This window comes from Calypte anna, chromosome 6, assembly GCF_003957555.1.
Source record: "Calypte anna isolate BGI_N300 chromosome 6, bCalAnn1_v1.p, whole genome shotgun sequence".
In the NCBI taxonomy this organism is placed as follows: domain Eukaryota; kingdom Metazoa; phylum Chordata; class Aves; order Apodiformes; family Trochilidae; genus Calypte; species Calypte anna.
Window position 1 is genome coordinate 15,193,514 of NC_044252.1, and position 19,518 is coordinate 15,213,031.

The 19,518-nt window shown below is 39.2% G+C and overlaps 1 protein-coding gene across 1 annotated transcript in view; it reads left to right on the top strand.

Moving 5' to 3' along the window:
* Positions 1 to 19,518, top strand: part of PCDH15 (protocadherin related 15) — a 350,336-nt gene that overhangs the window by 266,722 nt on the left and 64,096 nt on the right. The window contains exons 24-25 of the mRNA XM_030453000.1: positions 12,199 to 12,308; positions 14,604 to 14,744. Of these exons, the coding sequence (XP_030308860.1) occupies positions 12,199 to 12,308; positions 14,604 to 14,744 (251 nt within the window). The remainder of the gene's footprint in view (positions 1 to 12,198; positions 12,309 to 14,603; positions 14,745 to 19,518) is intronic.

Genomic DNA, 19,518 nt, shown 5'->3' on the forward strand with positions numbered 1-19,518 from the left:
ACTTGAGAGTTACATCTTTCTCTTAGCCAATAGTTATTTGGCAGCTGGCCAATTCCTAGTCATGTCAGATAGTAGTGCAATTTTACTGTTTTAACAGGTTGTCTCCAACATTGAGGAAAGGTTTGTTAGAAATTACTCTGTCAGAAGCTGTTGAAAATGTCAGTTATGTGGATAAAGAAAAATCGTTGTGCATTGAAACTGTAGCTGGGATCACTGGGGCTCTAGGTTAAGTTTATTTCAGTCTGAGTGTGTTTTGATCCTGTACACCATTCATGTGGGACATGAGAGAAGTCAGACTGGACTCCTTTGACATTGAAGTGCAGATGATAGTTATTGTTACTACAGAGTCATGATTTGATAACGTTCACCCTCTGACAGTTTAATAAAACCAACTCCATTTTCTCAAAATCAAGTAAAAAAACAAAGGGTGCACAGGGTGGTTAGTTTATTAAGTTTTATTTTAGAGAATGTGTTCATAACAGGTCCCTGACAGCATAGTAATGGGAAGTTATAGGATCAATGCACACAGTTTCTTGATAGCAAGAAGTTACAGCCTTGCTGCAAAACATGCTCTTGATTCAAATGTATCAACGTAATCAGTATCAGAATATAATGGGATTTGTGCATATATTTTCAAAAGTAAATACTGCAGGAAATCAGAAACTGGGTGGAACATTATTGCCTTCAGTAGACCTTTATGAGAGGACTTGCTCAGCTATTTTAAGAGATTTAGAGAAAAAAACTATGAGGTGCATTCTTGTTTTCCTCAGGTTTAGTGATTAGCATTTTGAAGGAATACCTAAAGAAAATGAAAAATGGCAAAATACACAACTTGTTGTCTATTTAAGTTGAAACTAAATATTAAATCTGAAAAAACAGTTCAAAATTATAAAATTTTCATTTAATCATAGTGTAAATTATAAACCTTTGCTGAAGAAATTTTCTAGAGCAACATTATTCCTGCTACTGCCTGAATTTTACTAGATATCTTCAAATATATGAAGTGTACTTTAGGTGATGTAGCAAAAGGAAGACCTTTAAAAAAAAAAATAAAAAATAAAATTTGTTTTTCTGATTTCAGCTGTCAGATGAATCCATGCAATTTCTGAATAATATGTAAAGCATTTCTGTAATGGACTTTAACTTCTGCGTTACTGTTTTCAAGAAAAACATTGAACAGGTCTCATTTGTGTAGCTATGAAGAAAACAAACAAACAAAAAAACCAACAACAAAACAAACCCAAAACATAGCTATGTTTAACAGAAAGACATGAAAGTATGATACTTATGAGACCTTTCCAAGATGTTCCTTATTTTGGTAAATTACAAAATCTAATTTACCCTGAGGAGAAAGCCAGGGGGCTGGAGCAGTGAAAAAGACTTGACTGTTGTTAACATATTTAGTAACACACTTTGTGTCCTTTTTCATTTGTAACTTTGCCTTTAAGGAGCCTGTCCTTGAATCTTATCTGGTGATAAATGTGATCCTGGGCAATGTGTTTTGGAAGAGGCTACAGTACAGTCAGAGTGCTGGGCCACTCAAACCCAGTCCAGCTTCAAGAGTAGTGGGAGAACAGTGCAACCCCTGTGGTGTAGAAGAGGGATCTTGAAGTGCTCACATGTACCAATGCAGCAATTTTGTTTGTGTGAATGCAAGAAGAGACTTTTTAAGGTCCAGGAGCATGGGCAGAGGTTACATTGCCTTCTGAAAAATGAACTGAGGTCCCAATTTCCTGAGCCTGCCTTAAACTTCAGTCCTGTCCCAGGAAGCAGGAACTCTATTTAACTGCAACAAAGACAGCTTAAAATAAAAAACAAAAAAAGTGGTTCCTATCCCCTAATAGCTATAGATGACAACTGAATAACCCATGTTACCTTCTTCAGAACTCATAAAGATTAGGTGAATAGTCTGGTTTCTCTTTCCAAAGAAACTGTGCTTCTCCATTCTTGTTAAATTCTTTTTGCACTAATGTAAAAAACTCTTAATCTTTTGGGAGCATTTTTTTTTTTCAATGTCAGTAATTAAATGAAAACAACTCCAAAACTTTGTGATTTCTATCTGAGACTCCCTCAAACCCTTTGGAGCAGGACTAGTTTTGATTCCTAAGGACTGCCACACTCTGCAAACTACATTTTGTGTTTGGTGTCTTGACAGTGATGCAAGCAAGGTTTCATATAACCTTATTTTTTCATTTGACATGTTACATCTTTAGAGTAAATGTCAGCCCAGGTTATTACTGCTTGCAAAATGATGAAACTCTTCAATTTGAATACTAAAATTTCAGTAGGATTGAGAATTAGTGTCTTGAGAGTGGATTAGTATTGATCTTTGCTTGCATAGTTGTTATGATAACATGGATGATTCCAGCACTCTTTTGCTAGCTGTTTTACAAACTTCATTTCTGTGTATTTAGAATAAGGTCACAGTTAAACAGTTTTACCAAATAAAGATGCCTGCACAGTTCAAGCATGTATTACAAATGAAAACAAATGCAAGAAATGACAGAGGGAACCAGATGGTGTGATCAAAAAGGCATAACTGTATTAGAAGGGTAGAGAGGTAGAAGTACAACTTTGCCTTGAGCTGTTGGTCTGTTATCTCTCTGCTCTGTCAGAAGCATACTGTTAGGATAGCTGCTTAGAGTCCTGTCAGTGCTAAGGGAGGCTTTGGCTGCTTATTATCCATGTCTCAAAGTGTCTTCTGCAGCAAGCAGCAGTCAAGTAGATGAGAGTCAAAGATTTGCATTCTATTAACTGGCTCTCCCTCCGTATTGTTTCATAATTTGGAGCAAATTAATAAGTCTCCTTTTCCCTCAACTTCTTTGTTTGGATTGTAAATTAAACTGAAGACTTTTAAATGTCACTGTGCTATACATATAAAACAGCAGAGAGAAGCTAAGAGTTCTGAGAATCATAAAATAGAAGATGGAGCAATTACTTTATGGCAAGTAAGAAAATATAGTTCTTTCCTAATGACTGAGACAGATGGCCACTAAAATACATCAGAAGGATATCTGCTGCAACCAGTCAGCTCCTCTGGTGGGCACTGGCAAGCCAAAGCCAGGCATCTCAGCACCCTAGGACAGCATCCTTTAGGGCATTCCTCCTCCACACATACACCCTGTTAGAAGCAGAGCATCAGCCAACAGGTCTCCATGATCTGCCCCAGCAGCTTGTGAAGATGCCACCCCAGAGACTTACAGGTCATTACTGTAGTTAGAATCATAGCATCATTAGGGTTGGAAGGGACCTTGGTTAATAAGAGCCAGATGCTCCATTCCTGGTGCTCCTTGCACATCACCCTCTGGGAACACCAATATTTACTTCACCTCCCACAGATCTCTCTCTGGTGCATCCTTGTGTGAGCCTCACTGCCTTCACCACACTCAGATGGCACTTCAGGCTGTCCCAGTGCTCCTAGAATGGATCTTCCATCTTAAGCCAAAGAGCTTAATTGCTTTAGCAATTTGAAGACTTCTCTACTTAGATCCTTGTGTGTCCTTGTCATGGATATTTCAAGTGACTTTGAGAGAGCTGACAGCCACAGTGTCTGCTAAATAAAGTGTTTCCCAAAACAGGTCTTGTCTGGTTCTACAAAAACAGAAAGTGTGAATAGAAAAAATCAAAAAGAATCCAAGGCCTATACCATGCAGACATTTAACTGTAGATGGCTGCTCCACCTCTGAGCCCTCTTGACCTTTTGCAGCTAGAAGAGGACACTGGTGCTGATGCTCTTCTCACCTCATCTCCATAGGGCTGGTTTGCAGTCAGTGGGATTTTGCTGGGTCTCCAGAGCACTGACAGCACAGGGTACACAGGCACTAAATGTGATGCTTCCAGGCAGTTGTCTGCTCTGTATGGACAGGGTCTGAGCTGCTCATCTCCAGCCCAGAGAGCAGCAAGGGCCTGGGGAGCTGAGTGTGTTGAAAAAGGAGCTGCTGTCATGTGAGACTTTCTGCATCACTGCCCAAAAGAATCTGAGACAGTTCACACGGTTTATCAAGTTTTTTCATGCACACTTTGATCTTATTCTGCTCAGTGCTGGCAAAACAGCCATGTCTCTGCCAATAAATCACTTGCTTAGGAAAATGAAATCAGCTGTTTTACATGCTGTTATTTCGCTTGTCTTGATGGTTTCACCCACATCACCTCTTGATTGAACCTCTAGAGCAAGAAGTTGATTCAGAAGTTTCCACTCTTCCCAAAGAGGTAATGGCAGCCCTTTCATTTCTTAATAAATGGATCATGATTAGTAGCACTACAGAACAGTGAAAACCAGATGTGCAACAAACCTCAGACTAATGTAAAGACTTTTTTTAGCAAGCTTGGGTTTTTTTATTAATTTTTTCATAAATTTTTCCCCACTTAAAAAAAGTAGAAGTTCAAAGGGACTTTGGATATTTTTCTTGTTTTGTTAATTAATAAATACCACATCCTCTGCAACTAGAAGGTCGTTGCTAACAGCAATGTGCTGCAGTAGCAGGAAATGGAATGTTAACTGAAAGCAGCATCATTGGTTCCTAATTATTGCCTATGGGCACATTAAACAGGTGTTCAGCCATTTCGTAGTAAAAAAAGGAAAGTACAGGAAACCTTTAGCTTCTGTTAGCATTGCATTATAGATCCCTAGTCCACTTGTATGGTAATCTGAAGTTTGATTCCAATTTATAAGGAAAAAAGTGTGGTTGCAAATTTGAGGATTTTACTTACTGTAAATGTAGTGTGGCATTTTATTTCTCTACTAGCAATAACACTTTACTGTGAAAATGTGTTTTGGTTAAAAAGTGAAAATGTGTTACATGTGGACCTCTCACTCAGTTGAAGATGCAATGTAATGTTTTACACTTAATTAAACCTATCAACACTATAGCAGATATCACCCAAGCCAGTAGCTACATTTCATAGGGTTTCACAAAACCAACTCACTGAGGCATATCAGGATTCAATTGTGATGTTATTCCAAAAGACTTTTCCCAGTTCTCTGGTTTACTGCTGCTCTATCAGACACTTACTCTCACTGAAAATGTGGAATCCTGCACAGAGGCATTGTGAGTAGCATTTCATGTTTAAAATCTCTGTAATTTGGTGACTCTTTCAAAAAGCTGCCATTTGGGTCACAACAGCATCCACAATATTGTAAACATCTGAGGCCTCATGGAAGCAACTGTGCTTTTCTTATCATGAGTAGCCTACTAATTAAGTCATCTTTCTTTACAGTGTGTGAGAGAAAAAGAATAAGTATTACAATACATCAGTTATTCCGGGAGAGAAACAGGTTAATCTCTACATGTCTTAAATAATCATGAATGGTTAACTCTCTTCAGAAACTAATACAGCAGCTGAGAATATCCTTTGTCTAAACAAAGAACAGGACAGGAAAGAAAAAACCCAAACTATGGGTTTTGGAGGGCAAGGGAGCATTTTTCTGTTTTAGGCAACAGAGAGGTTTTTGAAGCTATTTTCTTGTTGAGTTACTTGTCTTTTGACATGTTGCTTTGGGAAGGAATTTTAGAATTTGCTTCCTATAAGTTAGGTGGCATTCTGTAGGAATCAAGGTGCTTCCTAAATGAAGCCATGTGAAGATTTAAACTTCTGCTTTAGATGCAGTTGATTTTTCATCAGGCTGCTCATGAGATGAATTTCTTTAAGACACAATTTACTTATGGGTTTTTTCCCCCTTGGAGTTCACTGCCATATTAATTAGAGCTCAGTTAAGGAAGTTGGGTGCTGGGTTGTTTCTCATTTCATGTAACAGGAATGCACAAAGTTTTAGGTTTAAACTTCAGAAGTATTTTTTTAAATTAAGGTAGCATTGCTTCTCCCCCATTTCCCATAATGGAATTTACATTTTATGAATACAGTGTTTCTGAGGCAGGGAGTTAAAAATAGTCAGTGGTTTTCTCAGACTAAAGCTGGAGGAATGATGCATATGTTTTCTTGGTTCTATTAGTGCTATATTGCATTTTATTAAAATCTTTTACTTCACCTAATAAAAAGGAAACTAATTTTATGTGCCTTTTTTCCCTGGAAAAATGGATCTAGGTGCATGTTGCCTGGTTTTATCAGAAGAGGTAAGCACAGAGGGTCCAGGTCCTTGCAGGGTATCTGCCTTGCTGTGCTTGGACAGAGCTTTGAGGATGAGAGCTTTCACCATCATGGTGCAGAGTAGTGAAAAAGAGAATTGTGTCACTCTGGGAATATGGATATGGAACAGAAATAATGCAGAAACATGGCATTAAACTCTTTTGGCTTTGTAACAAATATTAAAAAAGTAAAAACCCAGCATACTATCCTTGGAGTTGATCTTATCAATATCTATCTGTCTTATTGATTTAGGTAAGGGAATGTGTCATCATTTTTTTTTTTTTTTTTTGCTTCCATAGTAATCCAGACAGAAATTTTCATGTCTTATTCTCCTTAGCTTAAATTTAGAAAGATTAGTGGGGTCAGACAAATGCATTATGCTTCATGACAGAGTTCACTGGAACAAAAATTTGCATCTGGTTTAAAAGATAACAGGTTATGACAGAGGCTCTCTGTAACAATATCCAGGCTACCTTGTCATCTGTTTTAGAGATAAAGACCAGGAAAAAGTCAGAATGTCTTGAACCAATTTGAGAATTAACACAGGAAGCAAGGATATTAAGTACAGTAAGGAATACATGCTCATTACATGTTGTTCAATACACTTTGAACTGCTTGAAAAATACATATAATTAAGAAGAAAATATTATTTTCCTGAAAAAATAATTGCTATCCCTGCTAAACTGTTCAGATAGTTGCAGTTGCATGTTCTGGAAACGGAAAATTGGAGAAATTGATCAATTACTGCTCTAAAGTGTGACTAGGTCCTTTCTTTGAGCATGGATAGGAGGCCAAGATAGACCAAAAAGGTTGGTGAAAGGATGAAAAATGCTGCTGTCATGATATTTACTTCTTGCTTTCTTGTTTCTTTACTTTTTGTTTTCCTTTCCCAGTTAAAAATGCGTACACTTTTTTTCACAATTTTAAAAAAAGCTGAATAGCCAGATCCATTTAAGTGTTTTGTTTGTAGATGCTTTTTTAGTTATTTTAATTTCTGTATAACTTTACTGTTACCTTGCCTCATTTGTTGTACTCTGTTTACACTTCCTTCTCTTGCAGAAAAATACATGTATTCAGTTGGTTTTAATGGCTTACACAGCTTCTCTTTGATGCAAAGCATCAGACAGTCAAAAGGTCAAATGAAATCAATTTCAGTGATGAGCCTGATACAAAGAGTCTGTTCAGGAATGTGTATGCTGCTCAGAAACATGTTTCAGAGGGTGCAATAGCTTCAGGTAATACCCTCGTGAGTGTTAAAAGTAGCTAAGGCCAAAATGCTTTGAGAAGCTGCAATGTAAGAGAAGATGAGGAGATGATTTTACCAGGAGAGGTATGAATGACATTTTAATCAAGTTGAGATAATAATCTTAGCAATGTAATTAAAAAAAGAAAAATAAAAAAATATTTAAGTTCTGACAAGCTTATGGACCTCCATGGACTAAAATATAGTTGACAAAATAGTTGACTGAAGCATACAGTACAAAGTGCATACACATCACACTATTAAACTTCGGTACTAAACCAATTTATTATTGGTTTTTCTGGTTTTAAATTAAATTTTCGATTAAATCTTATGTTCATGTATCTGGAAATAGAGAAGTTTTGTGGTGAATTTAAAGCATATTAGGTATCAGGCAAATTGAAAAATGGATGAGAGACTGATATGTTTAGCAAAGGGGAAAAATAAGCAGTAAGTTAAAACTTCATTTTTAACATTAAAAATATTGATGCCCTGCAATATTTTTGAGTGCAGTCTAGATTTTCCTATAATCACAACACAGATAAATGACAGTTAGCTTATTAACATATATTATTTTACAATTTTTGTTCTTTTTCAGTGCTTTAGTGTATAAATAATGACTTTGCATGTTCTAATTTGGGTTTGCTTTTTTTTTTTTTTTTTTTTCTGAGGGGCAAACAATCTGTGGCATGGCTTCATACTGAATCAGTAAGCACTGCAATAAAGGCCTCAAAGAAATACAGGCAAATCTTAAACTTGTTAAGGAGTTACTGAATCTGAAGAGTGGGACAGAAGAGTTATTATTTCCAAATTCTAGATTCCAGTCTTGTCACAGACAAGCAATCTCAATTAGATACCTGAGTCCAGGGATCCTACAGGACAATGGGGATTCATCCTGGTATCCATCTCATCTTGGATGCCAACAAGATACCATTTACTATGTCTGTGAAAACATTGTGATAATTGACCAACCTAAATTGCACATTGCCATGACAGTTATGGAAAAATACTGTGTGAATGAATGAACGAAACATTGAAGTAGAAATGTATTTGCTTTGTTACAATCAAAAGACAAGAGGGCATGGTCTTAAGTTGTGCCGGGGGAGGTTTAGGTTGGATATTAGAAAGAATTTCTTTACGGAGAGGGTGATCAGACATTGGAATGGGCTGCCCAGGGAAGTAGTGGATTCTCCATCCCTGGAGTATTTAAAAAGAGACTGGATGTGGCACTCAGTGCCATGGTCTGGTAACTGCAGTGGTAGTGGATCAAGGGTTGGACTTGATGATCTCTGAGGTCCCTTCCAACCCAGCCAATTCTATGATTCTATGAAAGATGATTGTGCAAAAGTGTTCTGGAGGGAAGGGTAAGACTGTAAGCAGATTGTGTTGCAGCTGAGGTGGCTGAAGTGTGTGTTAATTGGTGTTAATTGGTGTTCATCCCACTTCACTCCAAGATCTATGGGGTGCAAGTGGGTTATGGGGCCTTCTTACATTCAGATGCTGTATGTTTGGGCTACCTGTGCATGTAAGTATTGGGGAAGGAATATCAGAAATCATGTAGAGAATGTGTTTTGTTCAGAAGCTCAGAAAGTACCTGTTTCCTTCAAAATATTTCGACTCACTCAGGACTGGACTGCGAGGCAGTGGTGTGCCCATCCCACACTGGTGACAGTGACAGAAATACGCTATCAGGTATGGTCAGAGTCTGGGGCTGGCAAGATAATGACTATGCTGGCAGTTGTACTCAGAGGTTTAATAAGGTGTTGCAAGCATTAACAGTAAAAAATACCTTCAGATGCTCTGATTCCTAACCATTTGTTGAAGTCACAGCACCTCCATTCCCTGTCACTGTGCTGTCAGTTTTCTAAGCCTTCATTTGGTGTCTGGGGATGGACTGCACTGCTTTGCTAGTTATGTCTCTTCTCTCAGTAACAACCAGCCTTTATTATTGCATAAAATAATTGTGTGATATATGTGCTTGCTTATTTTTAAAAGATGGCTCAAAAAATGGTATGTCTACTGCTTAAAAAAAAAAAAAAAAAAAAAAAAAAAAAGAGAAAAAGTGGGAGGGGGAGGGAAAGAAAGGAAAAGCACTGATGTACATCTCAGAAATTAAAAAGCTGGGAAATAATTAATTTATTCACAAAGAAAGTTTATTAGAGCTTGTAATACAGGATAAAGAACACTATATTCACAGCTGAGTACCTTTTGCCCATTCACTTCTTTACAAGTCAGCAAAATGCTCTTAAGCCCCCAGCTGTATTTTTAAATTCAGCTGATGTTTTAGTCCTGTTGAACCTGATCCCCATAGTTAAATCAGAGAAATGAAATCAATACAATTACTGTAGCAGTTTTCTATCCACTGCCTCTCCAGCCTGTCATAGCAAATGTAAAAGCCACTTGCTAACTGATATTGATTTGCAAATTCATTAAATTCAGCAATGCCAGAGATTAGGTTACCAGGCCATTTCCATTAAAAGAATATACTGAAGTGTGCTTCAGATGAAATGTGGGGTTTGAGTATACAGAGTTGTTAGATTCTTTGTTCAAATTATATGCTTTCAGAAGAAAAAGAAACCAACATAATAAGATATAATGCATCATAAAAAGGATCTTTATTTTCCTTGCTGGCCTTCATCTCTGACCTTATCAGAAGAGCTACAGCTTAAAATGTTTTCGGGTTTGACAACTTTTTTTTTCCCCTGCCTCTAAGATTAACTTCTACATTTGTAAAATGAACATTTAAGAGCATTTTATAGCATGAATTCTGAAGCTTAATAAGTCAGGTAACAGTAATGAATTTTATTCTACTACTGATGGTACACTTGAGGCAGAAGGGTGGGAGCCAGAGTGATGTGCTCTGTGCGTGTGTGTTTGAGTATAAGTGAACTTCCTGTCATAATTTTCTGCAAAAAAACTTGGGAGGTCAGGGTTTTAAGTACAGTCCTTATTACATGATCAAGTGTGGCTCCTCTTGGAACAGTATATTCTCCCCTTATTTGTACAGTGGAAGGCCTGGGGCTGCTTAGAACAAACTGATACCTCACCATGTTGAGATACAACACTTTAATTATAAAAGGACTGGTCCCTCCACAAAACAAGCACATGGAAGTGTGCAGTGGAGGTTATTACCAGAAGGGGATGAAGAGTGTGTCTTAGCCCTCTGAGCCTTAAGTATGATTTGTTGTTGGCATCTTATTACAGGTGGTATAAGATGGAGGATGAGCATTAAAGCTGGTAATATTGTGCCATAATTGGATTAAGCTGAGAGTAAGAACTTGGAAAAAGCGAGAGAAGTTACAATCCTTAGTAAAGGAGGAGTCAGAGAATTTTGGGTCTGGGTGAGGGCAGTCTGAATAGCAACTCCAGGGAAGAGCAGAAGGACAGGTAAACTTGTGACCAACCTTCATGAAGGCAAAAGGCAGTTGCTGCAGAAAGCAACAAAGCAGAAAAGCAAGGAAATGTAAATCTTTAAAAGAGCTTAAAAAAGGTCTCTTATTTATTTTTCTTTTTTGTTGTTTCTTTGGGTTTTTTGTTTTTTTTTCAAACAGTAATGAACTATTTGCCTGCTGAAATTTTTTAATTTAGTTCAATGTCATTATGTAGTACTTTTTCCAGGATGTTGGCACAAAGAATATGTTTGCAAGACAGAGAGTGAGGATAGATTGTTGGTCTCTTGGTGTGTGATGGCAAAGGCTTGGGTCCCATAGATGAAACTGCAACAAAGGGCACCAGCTTTGTGCCCTTGGAATGGGAAAATGTGGTGTGGAGTATTTGAAAAATACCTGGAGAAAGACTGTAGTCCAAAAATATTCTCTGAAATGACAGTAGGTGGAGATTCTGTCCAGAATTTTGAAGGAAAAAAACTCTTTGAAGTCTGCTTCTTTTTAGAAGCTCATCTCAACAAATCCTCATATGACTTTTAGAGTCTCATTTCTTTTTTGTTGAAATTGTTCAGACTGCTGTTTTAAATATACTCATATAGACTGTTCATTCAGAATTAGTTATGATTTCCTTGAGGAAAAAACACCTCAAAATATTACTCATCATATTGTCTGAGGAGAGAGTGTTTGAACAACAGGAAAGAAAGAGTGGAGTAATTCCTTGCTGCATTTCAGGGGGAAACTCATTATTTATATATACAAGAGAAAACTGTGCTGAATATGAAATGCTCAGTTTGTAAGGTATGAAGAACATCAGATATCAGCTCATTCCCTTAGGGTGAGGCTCTGAGGAGTCTCAAATCCACAGCCTCGGCATTGCGGTACTCACCCTAAGGGCTATGAGCACTAGTGGTGCAATGAAGGTAGTGCAGTGCTGAGAGAAGCAACTGACCTCTCTGCTGGCTTGCTCAGTCCTGAGCTGAGCCTGTGCTTCAGGCCTCACCTCTTATTGGCCCCCTGGTCCTGCTCATGGGCAGTGGGGGCCTGCCCTAATCAGGCACAGGTGGGCTTAACACAAGCTCATGCCCACTACCTGGCAATTAGTGGCACCTGGTTGCCTCATTTCACTACAGGTAGAGGTGAGTATTACAAAAGTTCCTATATGTTCTCAATTTTACTTGCTCATTTATCAGTCTGCGGTGTTGTGTTTCTCTTATTTTCTACTCATTGTTCACCTACATTTCCGTTTCTAATCTTAAAGAACCATTTTATATTTTTGTCACCTCTTGTCAGTAAGACTTCTCAATTTTTTTTTGCATTTTCAGAGGTGAAGATTAAACCTTCTTCTTTTAATGTCTTTTGGTAATAACAAATCCACTTGCTTTCACAGCCTAATAGATGTCTCAAACTGCTAACCTGAGGAATAGGTTTCAGTAAGCTGCTGTTCAGACAATTAGGAGATAACACAGATACTTTTGTTCAATTCTGCAGACCCCCTCCAGTGAGTGAAAATGCCCCAAAAGGAGCCATGGTCGCCGTTGTTACAGCAGCTGCCTTGAACCAGACAATTGTGTATTCGATTGTTTCTGGAAATGAAGAGGGTAAGAACTTATCTTTCAGTCTTTGTTATGCTGAGTCTAGTGTGTGTGTCAGAAGTCTTCAAGAAATAGTGATTAGAAATCAGAGAATCACAGCACTGTCATGGCTGGAAAAGACCTCCAAGATCACTGCATCCACTGCCCCATTTTAAAAACAAAAAAAATTAAAAATCACTACGCCCACTGGACCTTGTGTAGCTAAGGCACTTCAGGATGGATTTTTAATACCTCCAGGAATGCTGCATCCTCCACCTCCCTGGGCAGCCTATTCCATCACTTGACTACTCTCTTGGTAAAGAAATTGTTCCTCAGCTCTAGTCTAAACCTCCCCTGCTGCAGCTTCAGGCCATTTCCTCTAGTCCTGTCATTATTTACTTGAGAGGAGAGGTTAACACCCACCTTCCTACTACCTCCACTCAGGTAGCTATGGAGAGCAATAATGTCTCTCAGCCTCGTCTAAAATAAACAACCCTATTCCCTCAGACTGTCCTCATAGTTTTCCAGTTGCCCCTCTTGGTTGCCCCTCTCTGAACTCACTCCAGCAGCTCAGTGTCTTTCTTGTAGTGAGAAGCACAGAACTGAGCACAGTACTCAAGGTGCTGCCTCACCAGTGCTGAGTACAAGGGCATGATCACTTCCCTTCCTGTGTTGGCCACACTGTTCCTGATACAAGCCAGGATGCTGCTGGACTTCTTAGCCACCCGGACACACTGCTGGCTCGTATTCAGACAGGTGTCAACCAGCATCCCCAGATCCTTTTTTACCAGTCAGCTTTCCAGCTTCTCTTCCCCAAGCCTATAACGTTGCCTGCAGGATTTGGCACTTGGCCTCGTTAAAACTCGTCCAGTTGGCCTCATCCCATCAGTTCAACCTGTCCAGATGCTTCTGCACAGCCTTTCTACCCTCAGGCAGATCAACACGCTCACTCAATTGGTTGTTGTCTGCAAACTTGCTAAGGACCCCCTCAATTCCCTCATCTAGATCAAAATCATCTAGATAAAAATATTGAACAAGACCAACCCTAAAACTGAGCCCTGGGGAACACAGCTGGTGACCAGTCACCAACTGGATTTTACTCCATTGACTACAACTCTTCGGGCATGTCTATGCAGCCAGCCTGTAATGCAGTGAAGAGTACACCTGCCTATGCCATGAGCCACCAGTTTCTCCAGGAGGATGCTGTAGGAGGCAGTGTCAAAGGCTTTACTAAATTCCAGGTAGACAACTTCCACAGCCTTTCCATTGTCCACTGGAAGGTCACCTGGTCATAGGAGGAGACCAGGCTGGTCAAGAAGAACATTCTTTTCCTTAACCTGTACTGGGCCCTGATGCTCTGGATGTCCTGCACTTGCCATGAGGCATTTGCAGTATTTTTTCCAGGTACCAAGGTCGGGCTGACAGGCCTATAGTTCCCCAGATCCTCCCTGCAACCCTTCTTGTAAATGGGCACCAAACTGACAAGCCTCCAGTCATCTTGGACCTCCCCTATTAACCTAGAATGTTGATAAATGGAGAGAACCTTGGCAAGATCTTTTACTAGTTCCCTCAATACTTTTGGGTGGATCTCGTCCAGCTCCATAAACTTGGGAGGGTCCAGGTGCTGTAGTAGGTCATGAACTGCTTCCTCCTGAATTTGGGTTATTCTACTCTCCATCCTTATCTTGCAGCTCAGGGAGCTGAATACCCTGGGGGTAGCTGGTCTGACTAATAAAGATGGTGGCAAGGAAGGTATTAAATATCTCTGACTTTTCCTTATCTTTGGTGGTAATGTTCCCCTCCCCATGGCATACTGAAATAAGAATATAAATAGCTTTGATGGAATTGTACTTCTTGCACAGAAGTCTGTTTTAAGGCATTATAGAGTTGGCCATGCCGTAGCCACCAGTATTAGTTTAGAGACTGATAATTAAACAAAACCTGATTGTTGTATTTGTATCCTTTTTGGGTATTCTTTGTGATCCACCTGGAAATAGCTAAGCCAAATTACAGTAAGTTATTTGAAAGGAAGAATTCCCTGTCCCATCCTCCTTTTTCTGACAATTTGTCTTGTCTGCTCCTGCCAGTGCATTTGTTATTGCCAACAAGTTGGTTGTTCCAGCACCAGGTCAGATTCAGCTGCTGTGCTGCTTTAAAGACTTCTTCATAAGAGGGGGCTTTTAAAAGCCTGAGGGAGGGATGGGAATGACTGTCTGATGCCAGTTTCAGAGAATAGTGTCCTTATCAAATTAGAAGCACTTAGACATTAAAAATAGTGTTTATGCATCTTAGAAAGTTACTTCTGTTTTTGCTGGATTTCAGATGTGTTTGCTATTAATAACAGAACAGGTGTGATCTCAGTAAAAAAGTCTCTGGATTATGAAAGTGTGAAAAGTTACGAGCTTCGGGTTCAAGCAGACTCCTTACATGTGGTACAATCCAATCTGCGTGTCCCTTCCAAAAGTAAGTTTAAAAATACTTGTTCTGAAACTTATTTTTTAATATTAATACATATTGTTAATTTTTGAGGGTGCTGATAACTGCCCGTGGGCTATGACCTTGGTTTGTCATCAGATGTACAACAATGATGATGGTGTCTGTGCAGCAGAGGGTGCATTTGTGGGTCATGGTGTTTGCCTTCCATACAGGGGAGCTGATGGGTCTTGAGCCAAGACAAATCGTGTCAATGTTACACAGTTGTAGGTGTCACTGATACAGGCAAAAGCCATGTTTATATAGAAACAGAGAGTTGATGGCACCATTCTAGCATTTTCAGTTTTTGTCATGGAATGTCAGTTACTTGCAAACATGTTGTACAACCTGAATACAGGCTTCCTCCCTGCTGGGCTGGTGACATCTCAGCAAATGGTAGGACACTGCTGAGAGGAGTGGGGAACAAATACATAGCAAGGACTACAGGAAGAAACAGTCCTCCAGCACCCCTGGTGGTTGCATGGACTTTATTGCAACCCTGACTGAGAGCAAACAAGGCAAAGACCTGCTGTGCTGAAGATAAGAGGATCCTTTTCAGCATCTCTGGACAGGAAGGAGTTTTTTACAAATTTGTTTGCTTTGGCTCTGCAACAGTTTTAATTTTCCATTTAATTGGGTTCTTTTTCTAATAAGAGTTATTTGAGAGGTCTTTTGATGATTTTTATTATCCTTCCTCTAAGGAAAAGGTCTGGGAAGTCTGGCTTTCAAATAGCTGGTTCACTTAGTGTCCTATCCCATCACATACAATTTCCTATGGGCCCTGGTGAAAAAACACAGACTGATTTTGTTGTCTCAGGGTTGGTTTTTTTAGTTGTTGTTGTTTTTTGTCTCTGTGGGTCTGCTTTTCCTGCTCTGTTATCTCCCTTCTTGCAGTTTGAAACTGTTTTCCCTCTTGTTCTTTCACTCCATGCCCTTGTGAAAAGTCCCTCCCCAGCTTTCCTGTAGCCCCTTCAGGTACTGGAAGGTGCTGTAAAGTCTCCCTGGAGCCTCCTCTTCTCCAGGCTGAACAACCACAACTTTCTCAGGCTGTCTCCATAGCAGAGCTCGAGCACTCTGAGCATCTTTCTGGTTTCCTCTAGACATCAGGCCCCAACTGGTCCCTGTCTTTCAGCCTCTTTGATGTATAAATCTCTGTCCAAGAGAAGCTGCTGTACCAGGTCATTGTGTTTGCCCTTGTGTGAGCTGAGGAATGCCCAGAAAGCCAGGCTTTTGGTGCCTGCAGTTTATTGATGTGTGGGAAAAATTCCTTTAAAAAAGGACATCACATTTGTATTTTGAAACCATGAATTACAAATGGAGTTCATATTTGCTTGAGACTTCAGTTTTATGCAGATAATCAATATTCATTTACTTGTCAACCAAGGGAGATGGGTGGGGGAGATGCCATATGATGCTGGGAACCGCACTGCTCCTAAATGTCAGTGAGATTTGGGTGCTTACTCAATGTGCACATAGTAAAAACCTTCTAATGATTTTTGTGTGGCTCCCAGTAATAATAAGCAATTTCAGTTCCAGTCCATCTTACAGTGCTGGAGGGATTGTGCTGCCACAGACTGTTTTGTTTTTCCATTGGCCACTCCACTAATGTTAGACTGTCACTTTTCCACCTGCTTCAAGAGATAATTCATTGTGCCTATGTCCAGGCACAGAACACTGGGAAAACTGGGACTTGGAACACAGTGTGATCCCTTATGCTCTCTTGCTGGAGGGAGAAGGGAGCTGTGCCAGCTTTTTGCTGTTGCTTCTCACTCTGGGCTCCATGGCTGGCATGTTGGAAGGCAGAGAGCCCAAAGTGCCAGCCTGTCACTGCCAAAGGTGACAAAGGTATTCCAGGAGTCTTTCCCACACTGCAGGTTGTGATCCACAGGGCTGCAGAGGGAGGGCCACCCTTAGCTGTCCAGTCTGATTCTGCTGTCCTCTTTCTATAATTACTCTTCTAATTATTATTCTGATGGATACAGTAGTAGCTGTGAATATTAGGAAGCTCGCCTCAGAGCATTTGCTTAAGGGTGTTGTGTATAGATTAGAAAACCAAAATCAGAGTTTTTTGGGATAGTAATTTAAACAGGGTGCAAGTTTCTTCTGTATATATAAATTACTATATATATGTGTATATATATATATGGAGAACTATTGCTGTAGAACCTGCTTGTGATGATAAAATTGATACTTCATAAAAAACTGCTTACAGATTTTCAGGTTATTAAAGATATCAGATTTAATGGGCTTAAGCATTTGAGAGCATACCATAAAATGGGGTGATGGACTATAGCCTGAGACACTGTTTTCTGGAGCATGAGATGCAGTTAAAACACGTTCATCAGGCTTTTCAGTACTACTACCCATGTAAAGAGCAGATTTTTGAAACTGAGCATGTTATCTCAGTTGGTTTTCTTCCTTAAGAAAGAAATGAGCATATATGTGGTATAACACATAAGAATTATTCACTGGTCAGAAGCTGAACTGTATTAACAAAATGTATGATGCTGTGTGTTGCTACAGCCACCATCAATGTTGTATCTGAAGAGGGAGATGGAGAGGAAGCAAGAGCTAATAGCAGTTGTCTGCATCTCTTTGTGTCTTGGAGAGGTGTCATTAAGGTTATATTCTATAAAGTGTGGCCCTGCCATATGCAATGAGGACATAAAGCTTCTGTGCAGTTTGCAGCTTTTTTCAAATCTTTCTCTGACAAGAATGAAAAGATGAGGGATTCAGCAGGTTCCAGCAGAGGTCTGTGGGCTGCCCTCCTTGCTCAGTGGCCACTGTCTTCTGACTCAGTCTGCCCTAGAGCAGTTCTTCCAGCTGGGCAGCAGTTCCAAGAGCTGATGGCTGAGTTATTTTATTCGGGGATACTTGATAATGACTGGAGTTTGAATTTAGTCCAATTTAAAGGAAGATGTGTCCATGCTGTATATATATCCATGAGTATGCAACATGTATTCAATTTTAAATATGCACTTTGCTGGATGGATAGCTAAAGAATTTGGTAGTTGTATATTTTAAAAATACTATAAAAATATCAGGATAACTGAATCATGTCTTTGCAATTGAGATCCCTTGATGTCTAGGCTTAAATCCTACTTTTTAATGATGTTTATCTTTCTATTTTCTTTGCACCCTTTCTTTCTTGATGAGTTTGTCAGGTTGAATACTACTTCAGAGTTTCAGGACACTGAATTGATGAACTACAGTAGAAGGATATGAGTTAGAGATAATGCACCACTGTAGACTTTGGTGACATTGAAATGATGAACCACTATGAAGATGGTTGACTTTGATTGTGCTGCTCTAGAATTATGGGACACTGAATCAATACACGGCTCTTGGCATTGCTGCCAGTTCCAGACTTAGATACCTCTGAATCTGTTTACCATCCTGGACTTTGTTGACAGTGAGTTGATGAGCTTCTCTGGAGTTATAATAAGCCTTTCTAGAGCCAGATAACACAGCACTTGTGAACTGCTCTGCCACAAAACACTTGAATTGTAAAAAACTTAGAAGCTGGGTACCTAACTGTTTTTAACTGTGTTGCATTATAAAAGGTAACTATATGGAAGTAGGAGTTTGAGTTTTCATCAGTGCAGTGGAAAAGTGGATGATCCTGCATTAAGTGTAACTAAGCTTGTAATTCAGTGATAGTGCCAATTGATAGCACAGTAATAATTGACTAAATAAATGAGGGAAGTAAATTGAGATGTCCTTTGGGGTATGAGAACAAAATTGGTCATTAACTGTGTTTCTTAAAATGTGATGCTAAATCATGCAAAATAACACTCTTGCTTTCAGCAGAATTGAACTCCTTAAATATTTGACTTACTTTAACTGAAACTTTATAACATGAAATAGGAGTGCATTTTTATTTCTTTTGAGAGGGAGAAGAGTTAGGTTTTCTGATGGTAATGAATTTAAAATGTTGGAATTCTGGCTTGAGGAATCAGCAACTGGTGGAAGTTGGAGCTATACTTTTATTAAGTTGAATACGAAAAATGATTCTGTGTCCCTGGATTATTGACATTTCAAGTAGCCTTACATTTTTACTTTCAAACATGTTGCAACTTTGGCACTGATGGTGTTTTATAAGCTGGCTGACATGCTAGTCCCTGAATCTGGGAGATGTGAAAGATGGACAGAACATGCTACAGAGCCTGAAAAGCTATAAATTTGCCTCTGTTGCCATGCAGCTCTTGGGTAGTTTCCCTGAAAACTACTGGGGTCAAACTTTAGACATCTTTAGGCAACAAAGCAATGGGTTTCAGAGAGATTGCATAAAATATGAGTTCCCTTTCAATTAATTATTTGGTAGAAAAAGATGCTTTATGTTAATGAAAATCAGACTTTTGATCTGTGCTGTTCCAAATACATTGCTGTTTGCATCTCGTCATAGCTCTGATTTGCCCTGTTCTTGATCAGCTGAGGCATATGAGCTTCTTCAGGTTTATGAGCACATGCTGATTTAGACCAAAATGCCATTAAAATATATTTGGGCTGCTTTCTGTTTGGTTCTGCCAAATAAAACTCCTGGAAATATACACCAGTTCTGACAAGCTCCCTGGAGTTTTTGTTGCTATTTTTTCTGTTGTTCATGATCTCCTGATTTTCTTACTTCAGAGGATTCCTAATTTTCCTTTAGAGTAACTTTCAGTCTGTGTTCACTCTCCTTAAGCAAATCACAGAAGCTGAAAGATCCAAATGCTTTTATTTCTAGTCTTGGGAGCAACTATTTTATCTGGAGCAGTGCATGCAA